The sequence below is a fragment of the Oncorhynchus kisutch genome, linkage group LG6 (assembly GCF_002021735.2).
Source record: "Oncorhynchus kisutch isolate 150728-3 linkage group LG6, Okis_V2, whole genome shotgun sequence".
In the NCBI taxonomy this organism is placed as follows: domain Eukaryota; kingdom Metazoa; phylum Chordata; class Actinopteri; order Salmoniformes; family Salmonidae; genus Oncorhynchus; species Oncorhynchus kisutch.
Window position 1 is genome coordinate 50,519,132 of NC_034179.2, and position 22,444 is coordinate 50,541,575.

Genomic DNA, 22,444 nt, shown 5'->3' on the forward strand with positions numbered 1-22,444 from the left:
CTATATTCATATCTACTTTAGACTATAACTGTTCAATTCTCTACGATAAGACTCCTCCAACATTGCTTTAGAGAATTTGAAAGTATGTCCAACTGGCTTTACAACCGCAGACCACGTGTGACCATGCCAGCCAAGAACCTCCACATCCGGTTTCTTCACCTGCGGGATCGTCTGAGACCAGCCACCAGGACAGCTGATGAAACTGAGGAGTATTTCTGTCTGTAATGATTGGCTGGGCCTGGCTCCCGGTGGGTGGGCCCCAGCCCAGGAGTGAAATCCATAGATTAGGGCCTAATTAATTAAATGTACTAATTTCCTTATATGAACTGTAACTCAGTAAAAATGTTGATGTTACGTTTATAGTTTTGTTCAGTATACATAAAGCTATCTTTCCAACTGATCAGACAGTCCTAATCCCCACTCAGGTGTCAAGTACAAAGGACCGTTCAGTTTCGGGTGTCATCTGTTTTACGTCACCTTTTTGCATTTTAGCCACGCCCCTTAAATAGCCCTCACAAACAAGATGGCGACTTGCAGGAAGATGAGACGTAGCTGGAAAATTCAATGTTTCGTGTTTATCTTGTTACAACTGTTTACTCCCAACTGTATTTCGGCTCCGCCGGCAACCCAAAACGGTATGTTTAATATTCAAAACGAAGTTACCATGTTTTATGGTTAGTTTTATGTTTAGAGGGAGCTATATGAGTGAATGTAGCTAGCTTTCACCTGAACCAGTATCTGCTTTCACCTGAATTAGTATCTGCGTTCAGCTTTCACCTAGCTACAGTAGCTAGTCGACGACCAGCTCCTGCTGTGCCGCCGACTGAGGTATATGGGTGCCGCCTAGTAACTTGCCAATGTGTCAGATGAGGAGCATGGCAGCAAACTCTGTCAGAAATAGAAGTCCGGGTTAAAATTTTACAGGCCTAATCATCTAATCTGTCATCAGTGACCATTAACCTTACCTAATGAACGTTAGTTTCCAATCCTAGCCACAGCGGGTTCGCTAGTTTGGCGTCAGAGTGAAAGTAAAGATTCATTTTGTCAACGATTCTGCTGATAATTGGTAGTTAGCTAGCTAGTAGCACAATGCTTTCGTGTTAGAATCATATAATTAATTATTCGAATATGAATTTAATATCTCAATGGTTAGAAAACCCATTTTATAGATACTATTTTGGTGGTAACAAGCCAGCTACAGTTAGCGAGATATTTTGGGGTCTTGGACTCTAATTCCAGGTTTGACTGAGAGAAACTGGACTGGACTGTCCAACCAGGTGTCCCTCACCATGTATCTGAAATAATAAGCATTCTGTCAGTGAAATGGAAACACTTCTCTAAGCGGAGACCCAATAAGGAAATGTCAACAAAATGATTTCCTTATCACAAGCCTACTTATAAAATATTTTCGTTGTCTCCCTGTACATCATTTTAATATCAACATGTTTTACTTGATAATGCTGTATTGATATAGAGCTTATCTTCATGGGAATACTTTTCCAAGGTCCTTATTGCCTTCTGAAAATGTCTTGAGGACAGGGAAAATATAATTTTTCGATACCAGAGCAGATTGTTTTGGAGAAAAAACTACAACTCTGGCCTTATCGTCTCATATAGCTAGTCATGTCCCTTTTGTGCTAAAGCCGAACTGCTATGAGTTCCTTTTTTAGGATCATTGATCCTCTTTTAGGAGCATTGCATGATGCCACATTCATGGAAAGTGAAACCATGTGGCCTATTCCTACCATCCAAATTGACATGACATGCTATCCATAAGTCATTCTCAACAGTAGCCCATTCACTGTGCCTTGTGCCGGCAGATGTGATTGCCCCCATAGTTTCTTGAGTTACGGAAAGAGCCCATCTGTCGACCTGTCATCCTACTGCATTTAACCTGTTCTGAGAGCATTTCTTTACCATGTTAAGTATCACAATACTCAATACCAAAACGATACCACAGCAAAAAAAAGGCATATTAGCCAAAGGCACAGAATGACACTTGATCCAGACATAAACTCAGCTACTGCTCTTTGCAATCGTTGGGCATCATTACATTAGAAAAATGTTACGTCAATATTTTTCAGAAAAGGCCATGTATTCATTAAATCAATTGGACTTTTACCAATTTAACGACATAACATAATGGTAATTTATTTGAATGGCAAATCTCTGGGTAAATCAATACAGGTGAATGTGTATTCAGTAGGAGTGTGTGCATGCATTGAGTTATTGAGCTTGTTTTGGCTGATGTCATCTTTAGCCTCATGGAAATCTGTTTCTCTGAAATTTGGGACTTATTTGTATAGAAGTAGCTTATTTTTAAACATTTTGCACTGTCTTTAACCAATAATCTTGGGATGCAGTTTATCAAATTGACATCAAGTTTTTTTCTTCGTTTTAGCTAAAACTAACCCTCAACCTAATTATCCTTGCAAAACTACCATTCCAGGGTTTTACTTGCTATATTGTATTTACTTTGCCACCATGGCCTTTTTTGCCTTTACCTCCCTTCTCACCTCATTTGCTCACATTGTATATAGACTTGTTTATACTGTATTATTGACTGTATGTTTGTTTTACTCCATGTGTAACTCTGTGTCGTTGTATCTGTCGAACTGCTTTGCTTTATCTTGGCCAGGTCGCAATTGTAAATGAGAACTTGTTCTCAACTTGCCTACCTGGTTAAATAAAGGTAAAATAAAAAATAAATAAAAAATCCTAACGTGCTACGTTAATTCTACTAACCCGATACCGAGTGGTGCAGTGGTCTAAGGCACTGCATCTCAGTGCTAGATAGATACAGCCTGGTTTGATTCCAGGCTGTATCACAAACGGCTGTGATTGGGAGTTCCATAGGGTGGTGCACAATTGGCCCAGCGTTGTTAGGGTTTGGCCGGGATAGGCCGTCATTGTAAATAAGAATTTGTTCTTAACTGAGTTGTCTAGTTAAATGAAAAATACAAAATGATCCTAACCTTATGTGTAAATTCTCCTAACCTGCTACGAAAAGTAAATTCTAAGATCCCTTGTATCCAAATCTGCCCATCGGAGCCCTACAGTCAGTTAGTTCGCTGAGGCAGTAGATCATCTTAGAGAGATGTGAGAAAGAGACCGATTTAAAAAAAAAAAAGTTGATTAGTAATGTTTTTGTGGCAATCATCTTTGAAACCAGCATATGTTACTTTATGGTTTGCACATTATCAACAATAAACTACTAGGCTAGTGAATGTGTTAGTTTTAGCTGTCAGGTAGCATAGCAAGGAAAGTTGGCTTACAAAGCTGGAAGCTACTGGTATCATCTTGCATTATAAAGTGTTCTAGCCTTTATGGACATTGTTTTGTGAAGAGTAATTAAATTTCAACTAATTAAACTGCTGCACCCACTAGGGAGCCAGGCCCAGCAAATCAGAATGAGTTTTCCCCATAAATGTTTATTAAAGATAGAAATACTCCTCAGTTTCATCAGCTGTTTGGGTGGCTGGTCTCAGACAAACCTGCAGGTGATGAAGCTGGCGTGGTTATACGTGGTCTACGGTTGTGAGGTCAGTTGGATGCTCTGCCAAATTCTCTTTTAAGATTTTGGAAACAGCTTGTGGTAGAGAATTGAACATTCAATTCTCTGGCAACAGCTCTGTTGGATATTCCAGCAGTCAGCATATCAATTGCACGTTCCCTCAACTTGGCATTGTGTTGTGACAACTCCATATTTTAGTAGCCTTTGTGCACCTATGTAATGATCATGCTGTTTAATCAGCTTCTTGATATGCCACACCTGTCAGATGGATGGATTATCTTGGCAAAGGAGAAGTGCTCACTAACAGGGATATAAACAAATTTGTGCTCAGAATTCGAGAGAAATGAGCTTTTTGTGCATATGGCAAATTTTCGAGATCTTGTATTTCAGCTCATGAAACATTGGACAAACACTTTAGATATTTTATATTTTTGTTTCGTATATTTTGGATGAATGTGCGCAAGTAGCCGACAGGAGACTTTTGAACTAGCCTAACCAGATTACAACTTTGACTGGTTGTGTTTATGACACACATAAAGAATAGCTGGTCAGAACGGAAAGGCAGAGCAAGCTTTCCTGAATAACCTGCTGGGAGCATACAGTGACAAGGAAAAGTATGTGAACCCTTTGGATTTACCTGGATTTCTGCATACATTGGTCATCAAATTTGATCTGATCTTAATCTAAGTCACAACAATAGACAAATATAGTGGGCTTAAACTAATAACACACAAATTATTGTATTTTTCTTGTCTGTATTGAAAACATACTTTTCCCAACCTACACTATGAGTGTTTAAATTGTGTGAATCCCTAGGCCTTCTCCAAAAGCTAATTGAAGTCAGGAGTTAGTCAACCTGGAGTCCAATCAATGAGACGAGATTGGAGATGTTGGTTAGAGCTGCCTTGGCCTATAAAAAAAACTCACATAATTTGAGTTTGCTTTTCACAAGAGGCATTGCCTGATGTGAACCATGCTTCGAACAAAGGAGATCTCAGAAGACATAAGATTAAGAATTATTGACTTGCATCTAGCTGGAAAGGGTTACAAAAGTATCTCTAAAAGCCTTGATGTTCATTAGTCCACGGTAATATAAATGGAGAAAGTTCAGCACTGTTGCTACTCTCCCTAGGAGTGGCCTTCTTGCAAAGATGACTGCAAGAGCACAGCGCAGAATGCTTAATGAGGTTAAGAACAATCCTACAGTGTCAGCTAAAGACTTCTAGAAATCTCTGGAACATGCTAACATCTCTGTTGACGAGTCTACAATACCTAAAACACAAAACAAGAATGGTGTTAATGGGAGAACACCACAGAAGAAGCCACTGCTGTTAAAAAAAACTGTGCTGCACGTCTGAAGTTTGCAAAAGTGTGTTACTGGCAAAATATTCTGTGGACAGAAGAAACACAGCACGGTATGTGGAGAAAAAAAGGCACAGCACACCAACAACCTCATTCCAACTGTAAAGTATGGTGGAGGGAGCATCATGGTTTGGGGCTGCTTTGCTGCCTCAGGGTCTGGATAGAAAAATGAATTCCCAAGTTTATCAAGACATTTTGCAGGAGAATGTTAGGCTGTATTAGAGGTCGACCGATTATGATTTTTCAATGCCAATACCGATTATTGGAAGACCAGAAAAAGCCCATACCGATTAATCTGCATATTTTTTAAAATATATTTTTTTGCTTTTAATTGATTTATAATAATGACAATTGCAACAATACTGAATGAACACTTATTTTATCTTAATACATCAATAAAATCAATTTAGCCTCAAATAAATAATGAAAAATGTCCAATTTGGTTTAAATAATGCAAAATCAAAGTGTTGGAGAAGAATTGTAAAAGTGCAATATGTGCAATGTAAGAAAGCTAACGTTTAAGTTCCTTGCTCAGAACATGAGAACAAATGAAAGCTGGTGGTTCCTTTTAACATGAGTCTTCAATATTCCCACGTTTGAAACGCTATTAGCGCGCACTCCGCTAACTAGCTAGCCATTTCACATCGGTTACACCAGCCTAATCTCGGGAGTTGATAGGCTTGAAGTCATAAACAGCGCAATGCTTGAAGCACAATGAAGAGCTGCTGGCAAAACGCACGAAGTTGCTGTTTGAAAGAATGCTTACGAGCCTGCTGGTGCCTACCACCGCTCAGTCAGACTGCTCTATCAAATCATAGACTTAGTTATAACATAATAACACACAGAAATACGAGCCTTAGGTCATTTAATATGGTCGAATCTGGAAACTATCATCTCGAAAACAAGACGTTTATTCTTTTCGTGAAATACGGAACCGTTCTGTATTTTATCTAACGGGTGTCATCCATAAGTCTAAATATTCCTGTTACATTGCACAACCTTCAATGTTATCTCATAATTGTGTAAAATTCAGGCAAATTAGTTTGCAATGAGCCAGGCTGCCCAAACTGTTGCATATACCCTGACTCTGCGTGCAATGAACGCAAGAGAAGTGACACAACTTCACCTGGTTAATATTGCCTGCTAACCTGGATTGCTTTTAGCTAAATATGCAGGTTTAAAAATATATACTTCTGTTTATTGATTTTAAGAAAGGCATTGATGTTTATGGTTAGGTACACATTGGAGCAACAATACGCACCGCATCGATTATATGCATGCAGGACACGTTAGAGAAACTAGGAATATGTGTAGTTAACTAGTGATTATGATTGTTTTTTTTATAAGATAAGTTTAATGCTAGCTAGCAACTTACCTTGGCTTACTGCATTCGCGTAACAGGCTGGCTCCTCATGGAGTGCAATGTAATCAGGTGGTCAGAGCGTTGGACGAGTTAACTGTAAGGTTGCAAGATTGAAACCCCCCAAGCTGACAAGGTAAAAATCAGTCGTTCTGCCCCTGAACGAGGCAGTTAATCCACCGTTCCTAGGCCGTCATTGAAAATAAGAATGTGTTCTTAACTGACTTGCCTAGTTAAATAAAGATTAAATCAAGGTGTAAAAATCGGCCAAATCGTTGTCCAAAAATACCGATTTCCGATTGTTATGAGAACTTGAAATCGGCCCTAATTAATCGGCCATTCTGATTTAATCGGTCGACCTCTAGGCTCATCTAAAACCAAGCCCATAGGAACATGGGAAATTCATACCTTACATATCCTGTACATCCACCTAATATACCACTCACCTTTGTCCCTGCCCGTTCTAATGACAGAAACCTCTTCTCAGGGAACTCCTATAGACTTATTTGACAGGATGTCAGCACTGATTACTAAATCCTATTCTCTTTATCTTACTTCAATTTTTTTTTTGTTAATCAGAATTTGACCTCTATCTTAATTTCCCATTTTATGGTGTCAATTTGAAAGTTTGAAGCTCAACACCAATTGAAGCTCAACAGAAGTTGGGTGATTCAACAGGACAACAACCTAAAACGCAGAAGTAAATCTACAACAGAAGAAAATACGCCTTCTGGAGTGGTGCAGTCAGAGCCCACCTCAACCCGATTTGCGATGCTGTGGCATGATCTCAAGAGCAGTTCACACCAGACATCCCAAGAATATTGTTCAACTGGAACAGTTTTGTAAAGAGGAATGGTCAAAAATTCCTCCTGACCGTTGTGCAGGTCTGATCTACAACTACAGAAAGCATTTGGTTGAGGTTATTTCTGCCAAAGGAGGGTCAACCAGTTATTAGATCCAAGGGTTCACATACTTTTCCCACCTTGCACTGAATGTTTACACGGTGTGTTCAATGAAGACATGAAAACTTATCATTGTTTGTGTAGCAGACTGTTTGTTGTGATCTAGATGAAGATCAGATCAAATTTTATGACCAATTTATGCAGAAATCCAGGTATTTCCAAAGGGTTCACATTGCCACTATGTGGCAACTGTTCACATTATTATCAGTAGCAGGGTAAAATCACTGGGGAAGCCAAGATGTTCATTCATATGCCTTGCGACGTGATATATACAGTTGAAGTCAGAAGTTTACATACACCTTAGCCAAATAGTTTTTCACAATTCCTGACATTTAATCCTAGTAAAAATTCCCTGTCTTAGATCAGTTAGGATCACCACTTTATTTTAAGAATGTGAAATGTCAGAATAATAGTAGTGATTTTATTTCAGCTGTTATTTATTTCATCACATTCCCAGTGGGTCAGAAGTTTACATACACTTAATTAGTATTTGGTAGCATTGCCTTTTAAATTGTTTAACCTGTGTCAAATGTTTTGGGTAGTCTTCCACAAGCTTCCCACAATAAGTTGGGTGAATTTTGGCCCAATCCTCCTGACAGAGCTGGTGTAACTGAGTCAGGTTTGTAGGCCTCCTTGCTCGCACATGCTTTTTCAGTTCTGCCCACAAATTGTCTATGGGATTGAGGTCCGGGCTTTGTGATAGCCACTCCAATGCCTTGACTTTGTTGTCCTTAAGCCATTTTGCCACAATTTTGGAAGTATGCTTGGGGTCATTGTCCATTTGGAAGACCCATTTGCGACTGATTGAGATGTTGCTTCAATATATCCACATTTTCCGTCCTCATGATGCATTCTATTTTGTGAAGTGCACCAGACCCTCCTGCAGAAAGCACCCCCACAATATGATGCTGTCACCCCCGTGCTTCACGGTTGGGATGGTGTTCTTCGGCTTGCAAGCCTCCCCCTTTTTCCTCCAAACATAACGATGGTCATTATGGCCAAACAGTTCTATTTTTGTTTCATCAGACCAGAGGACATTTCTCCAAAAAGTACGATCTTTGTCCCCATGTGCAGTTGCAAACCGTAGTCTGGCTTTTTTATGGCAGTTTTGGGGCAGTGGCTTCTTCCTTGCGGAGTGGCCTTTCAGGTAATGTCAATATAGGACTCGTTTTACTGTGGATATATATACTTTTGTACCTGTTTCCTCCAGCATCTTCACAAGGTCCTTTTGCTGTTGTTCTGGGATTGATTTTCCCTTTTCGTACCAAAATACGTTCATCTCTAAGAGACTGAACCCGTCTCCTTCCTGAGCGGTATGATGGCTGCGTGGTCCCATGGTGTTTATAATCGTGTTCTATTGTTTGTACAGATGAACGTGGTACCTTCAGGCATTTGAAAATTCCTCGTAAGGATGAACCACACTTGTGCTCTATAATTTTTTTTCTGGGGTCTTGGCTGATTTCATTTGATTTTCCCATGATGTCAAGCAAAGAGGCACTGAGTTTGAAGGTAGGCTTTGAAATACATCCACAGGTACACAGCCTAATTTACATCATTTGAGTCAATTGGAGATCAGAAGCTTCTAACGCCATGACATAATTTTCTGGAAATTTCCAAGCTCTTTAAAGGCACAGTCAACTTAGTGTATGTAAACTTCTGACCCACTGGAATTGTGATACATTGAAATCATTTCTGTAAACAATTGTTGGATAAATGTATTGTCATGCACAAAGTAGAAGTCCTAACCGACTTGCAAAAAGTATAGTTTGTTAATAAGAAATTTGTGGAGTGGTTGAAAAATGAGTTTTAATCACTCCATCCTAAGTGTATGTAAACTTCCGACTTCAACTGTAGGCCTAAAGGCCATAAGATGCCACAGTGGCAGAATAAATGGTCATGTAAGTTAATGTTTCCTATTTTTTTCGGACCACTAAACAACTATTGATTTAGAACCACAGAGGGTTACCGCAAGTTGTAAAGAAAACAGGAGCTGCCTCCACTCTTCCAGCACCATTTCAACATCATCAAATCACCTCTGCTTTGTCTAATCTAGTGACAACTGAAATATCAAAAACCATTTAGTCCAATTAAATGTAAGCTAAATATGATGTGGCTGTCCATGATTCTGATTTCTGTGTGCGTGCAAGTAGAAAAACATGTTGACTCACCCTACTTGTAGAGAAACGCCAATGCCATACTCTTTCATGTTGATCACTCTGTCATACAGTACACACTTACATTTTTTTGTTGTCCAAGGCTACCTGGCTAAAATGCATGCTCACTAGCCTAACTTCCTTTCATGGGCAACTTTAGCTACTTAACATTAGCCTTCTACATCTAGCTACATATTGAACTTCCATCCTCTCAGGCCAGGGGCACAACAATGTATGAATTAATGATTGGATCAGAATCGCTGGCCAGTACAGAGAATTAAGTAAAACCACAAGTCCTTATCCCTATCTCCATCCATGTGTAACAGTATAGCTTCCGTCCCCTCACCCGACCCGGGCTTGAACCAGGGACCCTCTGCGCACACACCAACAGCAGTCACCCACGAAGCATCGTTACCCATCGCGCCACAAAAGACACGGTGTTTGCAAAGCAATGGGAACAACTGCTTCAGGTCTCAGAGTGAGGGACGTCACCCGATTTGAAACGCTATTAGCGCGCACCACCGCTAACTAGCTAGCCATTTCACATCGGTTACAAATGGCTAATTTAGGAAAGGGCCAACTTTAGCTAGCTGGCAAGCTAACCACTGGAGGACAGCAACATAAAGAGATGCAACAATTCAAGTTTTTCTGCCACTGATGTATGCTCTCAATAGGATTAGTTGGGAGTGATGCCAAATCCAAGCGGGCTTCCCTTGACACTTTATTATATATATTTTTTGGTGCGCCAGGACCATTCACAGTTGAGCTTGCTCAGTTTAGCACAACACTGATTAGCAAATTTTTTTTTAAATCATTTTTTTGTCAAGGGAGGCCAGATGCTCCGTGGCTTGCCTTGCCTTCAATTCTACGGGCGGCAACAACGTCATACTCGTTTGGAACAGACGGCATCAGATAATGGCCTACACGTAGAGAGACAGAGGGGCGCTGTTTCACTCGCTCGGAGGCTTTCTCCTGTGAGATGCATTCAGCCTCTTGCGAATTGAAGCAAAATGGTAAAACACAGAGAGCGGAAAGATACATTTTATATACAGACCAGTCAAAAGTTTGGACACCTACTCATTCCAGGGTTTCTTTATTTTTACTAATTTATACATTGTAGAATAATAGTGACGACATCAAAACTACAAAGTAACACATGAAATCGTGTAGTAACCAAAAAAGTGTCAAATCAAAATGTTTTTGCGATTCTAAAAAGTAGACACCATTTGCCTTCATGACAGCTTTGCACACTCTTGGCATTCTCTCAACCAGCTTCATTAGGAAGTAACCTGGAATGCATTTCAATTAACAGTTGTGCGTTGTTCATTAATTTGTGGATGTGACAAGGTAGGGGTGGTATACAAAAGATAGCCCTATTTGTTAAAAGACCAAGTCCATATGGCAAGAACGGCTTAAATAAGCAATGAGAAATGACTCCGTCATTACTTTAAGACATGAAGGTCAGTCAATGCAGAACATTTCAGGAACTTTGAAAGTTTCTTAAAGTGCAGTCGCAAAAAACATGAAGCACTATGATGAAACTGTCTCTCATAAGGACCACCACAGGAAAGGAAGACCTAGAGTTACCTCTGCTGCAGAAGATAAGTTCATTAGATTTACCAGCCTCAGAAATTGTAGCCCGAATAAATGTGTCACATGGTTCAAGTAAGACGCATCTCAACATCAACTGTTCAGAGGATTCAAGCCTTCATGGTCGAATTGCTGCAAAGAAATCACTACTAAAAGACCACTATAAGAAGAAGAGACTTACTTGGGCCAAGAAACACGAGCAACATTAGACCGGTGGACATTAGACCGGTGGAAATCTGTCCTTGAGATTTTCGGTTCCAACCACCGTGACTTTGTGAGACGCAGAGTATTTAGAATTCAAGGCACACTTAACCAGCATGGCTACTACAGTATTCTGCAGCAATACGCCATCCCATCTGGTTTGCGCTTAGTGGGACGATAATTTGTTTTTCAACAGGACAATGACCCAATACACTTCCAGGCTGTGTAAGGACTATTTGTCCAATGAGGAGAGTGATGGAGTGTTGCATCAGATGGCATGTCCTCCACAATCACCTGACCTCAGCCCAAGTGAGATGGTTTGGGATGAGTTGGATTGCAGAGTGAAGGAAAAGCAGCCAACAGATGCTCAGCATATGTGGGAATTCCTTCAAGACTGTTGGAAAAGCATTCCAGGTGAAGTTGGTTGAGAGAATGCAATGCTGTCATCAAGGCAAAGAGTGGCTACTTTGAAGAATCTCAAATATATAAAATGTTTTCATTAACACTTTTTTGGTGTTACTACATGATTCCATATGTGTAATTTCATAGTTTTAATGTCTTCACTATTATTATACAATGTAGAACATAGTAAAAACAATAACCCTTGATTGAGTAGGTGTGTCCAAACTTTTGACTGGTACTGTATGTTTGTTAGCTGGACAGGCAAACACTGCTGAGTACTAAACTGTAAACCAATTACAATTTGTGTACTATCTTTGCTGATCACATCTGCCAATCACTTTATTTGTATCGAAGGTAGTAGACAGCTGCTCACATCTTGAGAGTAATCTGTCTAACAAACTGCTATCAAGTATTTTTTTTATTTGTAATCAAAACTATGAAGTTATTGATTGTATTACGTTTCTATGCAAGCTATACAATGACTCCCTACTCTGCACACCGAAACCTTAGCTAAATTACTATCTTGCTAGTTTTATCAAGTAGATCTGTTGCTAGCTAGCAGGATAAGATCACTTTATCGCTAGCTAGTCATTTTGGTACGAGGAGCATTTTAGCTTTCTGTTCATTCCAAGTAATGAATTAATTAAGACTACAAAAATCTATAGGTAGTCTAGCGGTTAAGCTTGTTGGGCCCGAGCCAACTAGGTGGAAAATCTGTCTGTGCCCTTGAGCCTCCTGTAAGTCGCACTGGATAAGAGTGTCTGCTAAATGACTAAAATGTAAACGCCCCTCTCTGCATCGTTCACCATGGTGGGATCCTTTCAGTATGCGTATGTGGCCTGGGCACACAAATGCTACTAAAGAGAAGCATGTGTTGATGACAGTTCTACAGTCTTCATCAAGAGGCCCAGGCTTTTGGCATAGATGGCAAACCTCTTTTCTGGACTGTAAGATTGTGCCCTCCATTGCACTCCATGACTCCAACACCATCATTAAGTTTGCCGATGACACAACAGTGGTAGGCCTGATCACCAACAATGACGAGACAGCCTTTTGGGAGGACGTCAGAGACCTGGCCGTGTGGTGCCAGGACAACAACCTCTCCCTCAACTTGATCAAGACAAAGGAGATGATTGTGGACTACAGGAAAAGGAGGACCGAGCACGCCCCCATTCTCATCGACGGGGCTGCAGTGGAGCAGGTTGAAAGCTTCAAGTTTCTTGGTGTCCACATCACCAACAAACTAATATGGTCCAAGCACACCAAGAAGGTCGTGAAGACCCCCCCCCCCCCCCCCCCCCCCCCAGGAGACTGAAAAGATTTGGCATGTGTCCTCAGATCCTCAAAAGGTTCTACAGCTGCACCATCGAGAGCATCCTGACAGGTTGCATCACTACCTGGTATGGCAACTGCTCTGCTTCCGACTGCAAGGCACTGCAGAGGGTAGTGTGTACGGCCCAGGACATCGCTGGGGCCAAGCTTCCTGCCATCCAGGACCTCTATACCAGGCGTGTCAGAAGAAGGCCCTAAAAATTGTCAAAGGCTCCAGCCACCCTAGTCATTGACTGTTCTCTCTGCTACTGCATGGCAAGTGGTACCGGAGCACCACGTCTAGGTCCAAGCGAATTCTAAACAGCTTCTCCTGAACATCTAATCAAATGGCCAGACTATTTGCATTCCCCCCCTGCTACTCTGTCATTATCTATGCGTAGTCACTTTAATAACTCTACCTACATGTATATATTACCTCGACTAACCGGTGCCCCCGTACATTGACTCTGTACCTGTACCCCCTGTATATAGCATCGCTAATTGTTATTTTACTGCTGCTCTTTAAATATTTGTTCTTTTTTTTAGGTATGTTTCTTAACTGCATTGTTGGTTAAGGGCTTGTAAGTAAGCATTTCACTGTAAGGTTGTTGTATTCGGCGCATGTGACAAATAACATTTGATATGATAAACATTGATTGGTAGGTACTTTAAATACTGCCTGCGATTTGTTTCCCTGCTCAATAAATGGGGAAACACTTTGATGGTATTTTTTTCCCGCATGTATGTGCATGAAACAAACATTGTGGAAAACATGTCTCATGGTTAATAGAATAATTAATGGATTGGCACCGTTAACTTTTAGGTTAGTAGGAAAGTTAATCATTTAAACCACCTAAATATACTCGCATTCACTGAACAATTAGTATTTGAAACTCAAACATTAGTTTCCCAACTACTTTTTCTATAATCATACAGCCTCTTTATCATTCTCCATATATTGTATTCTAATGCATCCAACATTAAGCACGCCCACCATGAAATTGGGCAGCTGCTGTTTGAGAACTCATCTGGTTTAGAAATCAAACTCTGATTTATATTATTGCAGAGCATGAATGGTCCACCACCCAAAGGACATCCAGCCAACTTGATACAACTGGGAAGCATTGGAGTCAACATGAGCCAGCATCCCTGTGGACCGCTTTCGACACCTTGTTGTCCATCCCTCAATGAATTGAGGCTGTTCTGAGGGCAAAAGTGGGTCCAACTCAATATTAGGAATGTGTTCCTAATGTTTTGTGCACTCAGTGTATAGCCAAGGCTTCTAGTTTACAAGCTAGAGAGAAGGGGAAGAGATGGGCGACTTGCCAGTGGCGATGCATGAATTACAGTGAAATATCTGCCAGAGTTTAGGCTACCCTTTTTCATTAAGTGGTTGCACCAATTTTAGATAAAGCACTCAAATTAAAATGTAGGCCTAGTGTCAACAGAACCACCCATTGCTTCACTAAAATGTATTGATCAATGTCTGATAGGCTATGGACCTGTTGCATGTATGTTTTGTATTTAATGGTTGTCAATTTACAATTCATATCGCCTAGGCCAGTGTTTCCCAACCCTGGTCGCCGAGTACCCCCAACAGTACACCGTTTTGTTGTAGCCCTTAACAAACACCCCTCATTCAACTCATTGAGGGCTTGTCGGTTAGTTGACAAGCCGAATCAGGTGTGATTGTTCACTGGCCTAAGCCTATCACCAACCTGTTCTCAGAGCATTTCGTATTATTCTGTACGTAAATGCGGGACACTCCATTTAGTATTATATGTTACGTTTCACATGGTATGTATTAATTTGTGGATTTCTATCCATTTCATATATGTTACAAATGACAATTTGTATGATAATTTGTGAAACGTACAATATGTAACGCTTTACGCTATAGCTTGCTCAAGTGGCCTTGTGGTTAGTCTGCCCTGAGATTGGAAGGTTGTGAGATCGATCCCCCGGCTTATACCAGACTGTAGAAAATGGGACATGAGGCTTCTCTGCTTGCCACTCCGTATTAAGGGAATAGACTAGCATCCTGTCCAGGGGGTGTACTTGTAGATCTAGCTGCCTCACGCTATAGAATCAGGAGATAGGGCAGGAGGCTATGAACGTTCTGGCTTGCTCTAGCCAAGGCTTGTGCAAGGCCACTTACTAACATTAGCTAGAGGTTAGGTTAAAGGGTTAGGGGAAGGGTTAACTAAAAGGATTAGGGGAAGGGTTAGCTCACATGCAAAGTAGTAAGTAGTCGAACAGTTGCTAAAATGCTTAAGTTGTCCGTGATGAGATTCGAACATGCAACCTTTGGGTTGCTAGACGTTTGCGTTATACGCCTACCCATGCACACTCCTTTTTGTTTTTGCCTTAAGTAACCTTCTTTTGTATGTAACCATACCAAACGTAACTTCTTACTCATTTGAATCTTGGATTTACATTTACTATGTTATATCTGGACTGAGACCAGACTAATATCACTGCTGTCTATCTTCCCCTTAACTTTCCTTGTTAATTTATATGATAGGCTACATTGGTTTAACATTTTCCTATAATGTAGACTCATTTTTGATTACCTACAGAAAGGATTTGAAGCTAAGGCAAGGCTTTAATATGATTTGCTTGAGTCTGAGTGAGAAGCGCTGCAGGCGGCTATGATTGATGGATCATTTTAGATGGGTGGGTGTGAGTGTATGATTTGCTAATTCTCTCGCTGTCCATTCCAGAAAGGTTCCTAAAATAGGGCCCTCTTTAATTAGATAGAAAGAGAACTGTAGGCAGCGCCAAGTCTAGGTCCAAGAGGATTCTAAACAGCTTCTACCCCCAAGCCATGACTCCTGAACGTCTAATCAAATGCTACCCAGACTATTTGCACTGCCCCCCCCCCCCCCCTTTATGCTGCTGCTACTCTGTTATTTTCTATGCATAGTCACCTTAACTCTACCTACATGTACATATTACCTCGACTAACCGGTGCCCCCGCACATTGACTCTACCCCCTGTATATAGTCTCACTATTGTTATTTTACTACTAATCTTTAATTATTTGTTACTTTTATTCCTTTTTTTTGTATTTTTTCTTAACTGCATTGTTGGTTAAGGGCTCGTAAGTAAGCCTGTTGTATTCTGCACATGTGATATTTGATTTGAATGACGACAGCATTGGTGTCAGTTTTGCATTTCGTCTCTTATTAAATGGGGCGCAAAGAATGAAACGTAGCGAAGCTCCTGTATTGACCTCGCCTTCTCGATGGTAGCGGGGTGAACAGGCCATGGCTTGGGTGGTTGATGTCCTTGATGCTCTTTTTGCCCTCCCTGTGACATCGGGTGCTGAAGGTGTCCTGGAGGGCAGGCATTGTGCCCCTCCTGATGCGTTGGCTAGACCGCACCACCCTCTGGAGAGCCCTGCGGTTGTGGGCAATGTAGTTGCCGTACCAGGCGGTGATGCAGTCCGACAGGATGCTCTCAACTGTGCATCTGTAAAAGTTTGTGGGTCTTAGGGGCCAAGCTGAATTTCTTCAGCCTCTTGAGGTTGAAGAGGCGCTGTTGCACCTTCTTCACCACACTGTCTGTGTGGGTGGACAATTTCAGATTGTCGGCGACGTGTACGCCGAGGATCTTTAACCTGTTCACCTTCTCCACTGCGGTCCCGTCGATGTGGATAGGGGCATGCTCTCTGCTGTTTCCTGAAGTCCACGATCAGCTCCTTCATTTTGTTGAGGCAGCCGATTGCCACTGAAAATGACCCCTGCAGTATATACTTTGCAAGTGACTGACTGCTGACGTATTACATTTTTCTAAATATTATTTTAGGGGGGGAGGGGGGGGTGGGCTAATGACATGACTATGGCACATCTATCAGGCTGTAACCACTTGATCAATCGATTCGAGTTGGAATGTCAGCAATATAATCATGTTGATATGGCGAGGTAGAAAGATCCCAGCTATATATAGGCTAGGATGATGATCATGTATGCATTATTAGATAGGCCTAGAATGGATTGATGCATGTTGCATATAATTAATCTTGGAGTGCGTAATTGCCATGCTGTTTACATCAAATGCATTGGTGCCAAAAATGTAACAAATTGCGGAATTAAAGCTACAGTTGCCAGTATGCTTCTTTTGAACCCAAAATAAATCTAATCTAATCCAAATTCAGAGGTGTAAAAAGTACTCAATTGTCATACTTGAGTAAATGTAAAGATACCTTAATATAAAATGACTGAAGTAAAAGTGAATGTAACCCAGTAAAATACTACTTGAGTAAGTCTAAAAGGATCAGATTTTAAATGTACTTAAGTACAGTGGTGGACAAAGTACTAAAATGTCATACTTGAGTAAAAGTACATGATGCTATACATCAAATTCCTTATATTTAGCAAACCAGATGGAATAATTTCCTTTTTTATTACTTTTTTTGACAGCTGTTGCTAATTCCAACACTCACACATAATTTACAACGGAAGCATTTATGTTTAGTGAGTACACCAGATCAGAGGCCGTAGGGATGACCAGGGACGTTCTCTTGATAAGTGTGTGAATTGGACTTTTTGTCCTGTACTGCTAAGCATTCAATTTGTAACTTGTACTTTTGGGTGTCAGGGAAAATGTATGGAGTAAAAAGTACATAATTTACTTTAGGAATGTAGTGAAGTAAAAGTAGTCAAATATACAAAGTACAGATACAACTAAAGTATTTTTACTTAAGTACTTTACACCACTGTCAATTGTGTGAGTAGACCCTCCCGCAGTTGAGAGGTTTACTGTATTATAATAGCCTGCAGATTAACAATATAGCTCAATGCTATTTTTTTAAGACGACGGTGTCACGCAGATGTGAGTCAGGTGTTGGTATCACAACACGTTATTGGCTCTTTCCCCCCGTGATAATGACGCAGCCCAGACTCCCAGTGCAGGCTAACTTCTCGATCGCACTGACGGCGTCATTGCGCAAAAAATGGTATGCGGCATCATCTGGATATGGGTGCAACAAAAGTTCAACATTCACCTTCTGCTACCATTTGTGTCAAGCAGTCTGCATTAGAGGTCGACCGATTAATCGGAATGGCCGATTTAATTAGGGCCGATTTCACGTTTTCATAACAATCAGAAATCTGTATTTTTAGGGCGCCGATTTTTGCCCAATTTTTTTGTTAAACATTTTTTACAATTTATATATATATATATTAAAAAAAAAACATATTTATTTAACTAGGCAAGTCAGTTAAGAACACATTCTTATTTTCAATGACTGCCTAGGAACGGTGGATTAACTGCCTTGTTCAGGGGCAGAATGACAGATTTTCACCTTGTCAGCTCGGGGGATTCAATCTTGCAACCTTACAGGTAACTCGTCCAACGCTCTAACCACCTGCCTCTCATTGCACACCAATGGAAGCCTGCCTGTTATGCGAATGCAGTAGAAGCCATAGTTGATATTACTAGTTTATCTAGCGTGTCCTGCGTTGCATATAATCGATGCAACGCTGGGCGACGATTTAACAAAAGCGCATTTGCAAAAAAAGCACAATCGTTGGACGACTGTACGTAACCATAAACACCAATGCCTTTCTTAAAATCAATACACAGAAGTGTATATATTTTAAACCTGCATATTTAGCTAAAAGAAATCCAGGTTAGCAGGCATTATTAACCAGGTGAAATTGTCTCGTCTCTTGCGTTCATTGCACGCAGAGTCAGGGTATATGCAACAGTTTGGGCAGCCAAGCTCATTGCAAACTAATTTGCCAGAATTTTACGTAATTAGGACATAACATTGAAGGTTGTGCAATGTAACAAGAATATTTAGACTTAGGGATGCCACCCGTTAGATAAAATACCGAACGGTTTCGTATTTCACTGAAATAATAAACATTTTGTTTTCGAAATGATAGTTTCCGGATTCGACCATATTAATGACCAAAGTCTCGTATTTCTGTGTTATAATTAATTCAATGATTTGATAGAGCAGTCTGAGCGATGTTAGGCAGCAGCAGGCTTGTAAGCATGAATTCAAACAGCACCTTCATGCGTTTTGCCAGCAGCTCTTCGCAAGCACAGCGCTGTTTATGACTTCAAGCCTATCAGCCTAATGTCTGGTGTAACCGATGTGAAATGGCTAGCTAGTTAGCTGGTTGTGCGTTAATAGAGTTTCAAACGTCACTTGCTCTGAGACTTGGAGTAGTTATTTCCCTTGCTCTGCAAGGGCCGTGGCTTTTGTGGAGCGATGGGTAACGCTGCTTCGAGTGTGGCTGTTGTCGATGTGTTCCTGGTTCGAGCCCATTTAGGGGCAAGGAGGGGGATGGAAGCCATACTGTTACACTGGCAATGCTATCGTGCCTATAAGAACATCCAATAGTCAAAGCTATATGAAATACATATGGTATAGAGAGAAATAGTCCTATAAATACTATATTAACTACAACCTAAAACCTCTTACCTTGGAATATTGAAGACTCATGTTAAAAGGAACCACCAACTTTCATATGTTCTCATGTTCTGAGCAAGGAACTCAAACGTTAGCTTTTTTACATGGCACATATTGCACTTTTACTTCTCCAACACTTTTTTTGCATTATTTAAACCAAATTGAACATGTTTATTTATTTGAGGCTAAATAGATTTTTATTGATGTATTATATTAAGTGTCCATTCAGCATTGTTGTAATTGTCATTATTACAAATAAATAAATAGAAATTGGCCGATTAATCGGTATTGGCTTTTTTGGGCCTCCAATAATCTGTATCGGCGTTGATCATAATCGGTTGACCTCTAGTTTGCATACCATTTTGATGCATGCATTAGATAAATACAACATACTGTATGCACTGCAACTGCTTTTTCAACGCAATGCAGCGTTCCGTTGAAAATGAATGTACTTCTGGTGTACCAAAATGCAATGATGCTGTTGGTGTGATCGAGATGTAAGTGGAGCAGGCACGTTGCGCGCTCCAACTATGTAAGGGAGCTGCGCTGGTAGACTTGAACCGTGACAACAACAAACATAGATCTACTACCGAACCGTTTTGGTATGCTAGACTAGGTACAGAGATTGCAATGCAATGACAGATTGCAAGAGGGAAGAAATCGTCCCACTTACGGATATTGAGTAGACAACGTGTTGCGTGATGTCTGGATGTCCCTACACAGAGCAGATGGGCCATATTTTCCAGCCATTTACTTGGCTATTTAAAGAGTGTTTTGTCTCACACCCCTCTTTCCATAGCCACGGGAAGTAGGGTTGCTGAGCGTGCTGCAGCACTCCCTGATTTTACATTTTTTTTTAATTTTATTCCCACAAAAGTAGTGCACTGGGCCTTTACTGTTTGAGCGGATCGAAATAGCCGCCTGCAGCATGGGGAGAAGTAATTATCCCAACCCAACCCACCCCCATCCCTAATCATCTTCTGACGGCCTTGCCTCTTCTTATTCAATGTTGATGCTGGCAGTAGCTTCCAGGAATGAATACTCCCATTATTTGTGGCGACTGCTAATTTGGCATGAGTATAAAATCATGTTGACTCTGGTTGAATCGGGTCATTGATTTAAGAGGACCGGCCAAAGGCATGAGATGGCAGGAGCTAGAACAAACATCCCTCTCATAGGACTGAACGTTTAGTACAGTGACAGAATGCATATGAATTAAGTTGATATTTACTGTATAGTACACTGCACATTTCTACAGTGAGAAGTGTATACTGATAAACTCAGAGTAGGGTGTCCACCCACTCTGCCCAGCGTGTGTGAAAACACGCTTTGGTGATGAAATTTCACTTAGTCAAATTTGTTTTAATAACATAAGACAAGTAAGACTATTCATGTTCTGAATTGCTGAGTGGGGTCTTTTTCTAACATATTTTAACGACCCTGGGTATATAGGCGAGGATCTCAACACTGCCGCACGAGCATGTTCCTGCGGCACAGTCGATGGCGCGCCGGACTTCGGGCTAGACGGTCGAGGGTTCGAGACCTGCTCCCTGCCTGTTACATTACAATATCATTAACATTATATCCCAAAATTTAGATTTCATAACATAAGCACCGAGCTCTGATATACAGTACCAGTCAAGTTTTTCCTTATTTTTCCTATTTTCTACATTGTAGAATAATAGTGAAGACATAAAAACTAAGAATTAACACCCATGGAAACATGTAGTAACCCAAAGGTAAACAAATCAAACACATTTTATATTTGAGATTCTTCAAAAGCCACCCTATGCCTTGACAGATTTTCACACTCTAGGCATTCTCTCAACCAGCTTCATGAGGTTGTCACCTGGAATTCATTTCAATTAACAGGTGTGCCTTCTTAAATGTTAATTTGTGGAATTTCTTTCCATAATGCATTTTGAGCCAATCAGTTGTGTTGTGACAAGGTAGGGGTGGTGTACAGATAATAGCCCTATTTGGTAAAAGACCAAGTCCATATTATGGCAAGAACAGCTCAAATAAGCAAAAAGAAATAACAGTTCATTACTTTAAGACATGAAGGTCAGTCAATGCGGAACATTTCAAGAACTTTGAAAGTTCCTTAATGTGCAGTCGCAAAAACCATCAAGCGCTATGATGAAACTGGCTCTCATGAGAACCGCCCCAGGAATGGAAGACCCAGAGTTACCTCTGCTGAAGAGGATACGTTTTTAGAGTTAGCTGCATCTGAAATTGCAGCCCAAATAAATGCTTCATAGAGTTCAAGTAACAAACACATCTAAACATCAACTGTTCAGAGGAGACTGTGTGAATCAAGTCTTCATGGTCAGATTGCTGCAAAGAAACCACTACAAAGGACACCAGCTGAATCAGATGACCTGGTCTCCACAATCCCCCGACCTCAACCAAATTGAGATGGTTCGCGATGAGTCAGACCGCAGAGTGAAGGAAAAGCAGCCAACATGTGCACAGCATATGTGGGAACTCCTTCAAGGCTGTTGGAGAAGCATTACAGGGGAAGTTGGTTGAGAGAATGCCAAGAGTGTGCAAAGCTGTCATCAAGGCTACTTTGAAGAATCTGAAATATAGAATATATTTTGCTTTGTTAAACTTTTTTTAGTTTTTTTGTTTACTACAGGATTTCATGTGTTATTTCATAGTTTTGATGTCTTTAATATTATTCTACAATGTAGAAAATTGTAAAAATAAACACCCTTGAATGAGTAGGTGTGTCCAAACGTTTGACTGGTACTGTAGGTTTGGAGGTTTCTCATAACTTTTGAGGATTTTACATTTTGTTGTCGTCAGTTGTTTCCACGGGTCGGAAAAAGCTAAATAAGCATGATACGAGCTGAATTAAATGTAATCGGCTTTGAAAATAAAAGCAGTTGACATTAGAGAGATGCTTGTTTTTGAATAATCTTTGAAAAAGGACCGGGATTTCAATTTAATATGAAAAGCATATACTAAAATGCTACATGTCATGTCTCAATCGATATCCCATCATACGTCTATTGCTTTATGTTCTGCGGATTCGAGAAGATGAGTTCAACTGGAAAGTGAGCATGTCAGGTAGCAAGTAACCTTCATTTTTGCACAGAATTCAGCCAATTTTTTTTTCCACTTTCTCTGGCCTCCATTGATTTAGTCACCATACTT

The 22,444-nt window shown here is 40.5% G+C and overlaps 1 protein-coding gene across 2 annotated transcripts in view; it reads left to right on the top strand.

Annotated features, from left to right (window-relative positions):
* The first annotated feature begins 468 nt into the window (after window positions 1-468).
* LOC109892954 (keratinocyte-associated transmembrane protein 2) overlaps window positions 469-22,444 on the top strand; it is a 31,302-nt gene continuing 9,326 nt past the window's right edge. The window contains exon 1 of one of the 2 annotated variants that reach the window (XM_020485880.2): window positions 469-635. In XM_020485880.2, coding sequence (XP_020341469.2) covers window positions 524-635 — 112 coding nt within the window. In that variant the 5' untranslated portion in view covers window positions 469-523. The remainder of the gene's footprint in view (window positions 636-22,444) is intronic. The other variant, XM_020485881.2, reaches the window with a different exon arrangement.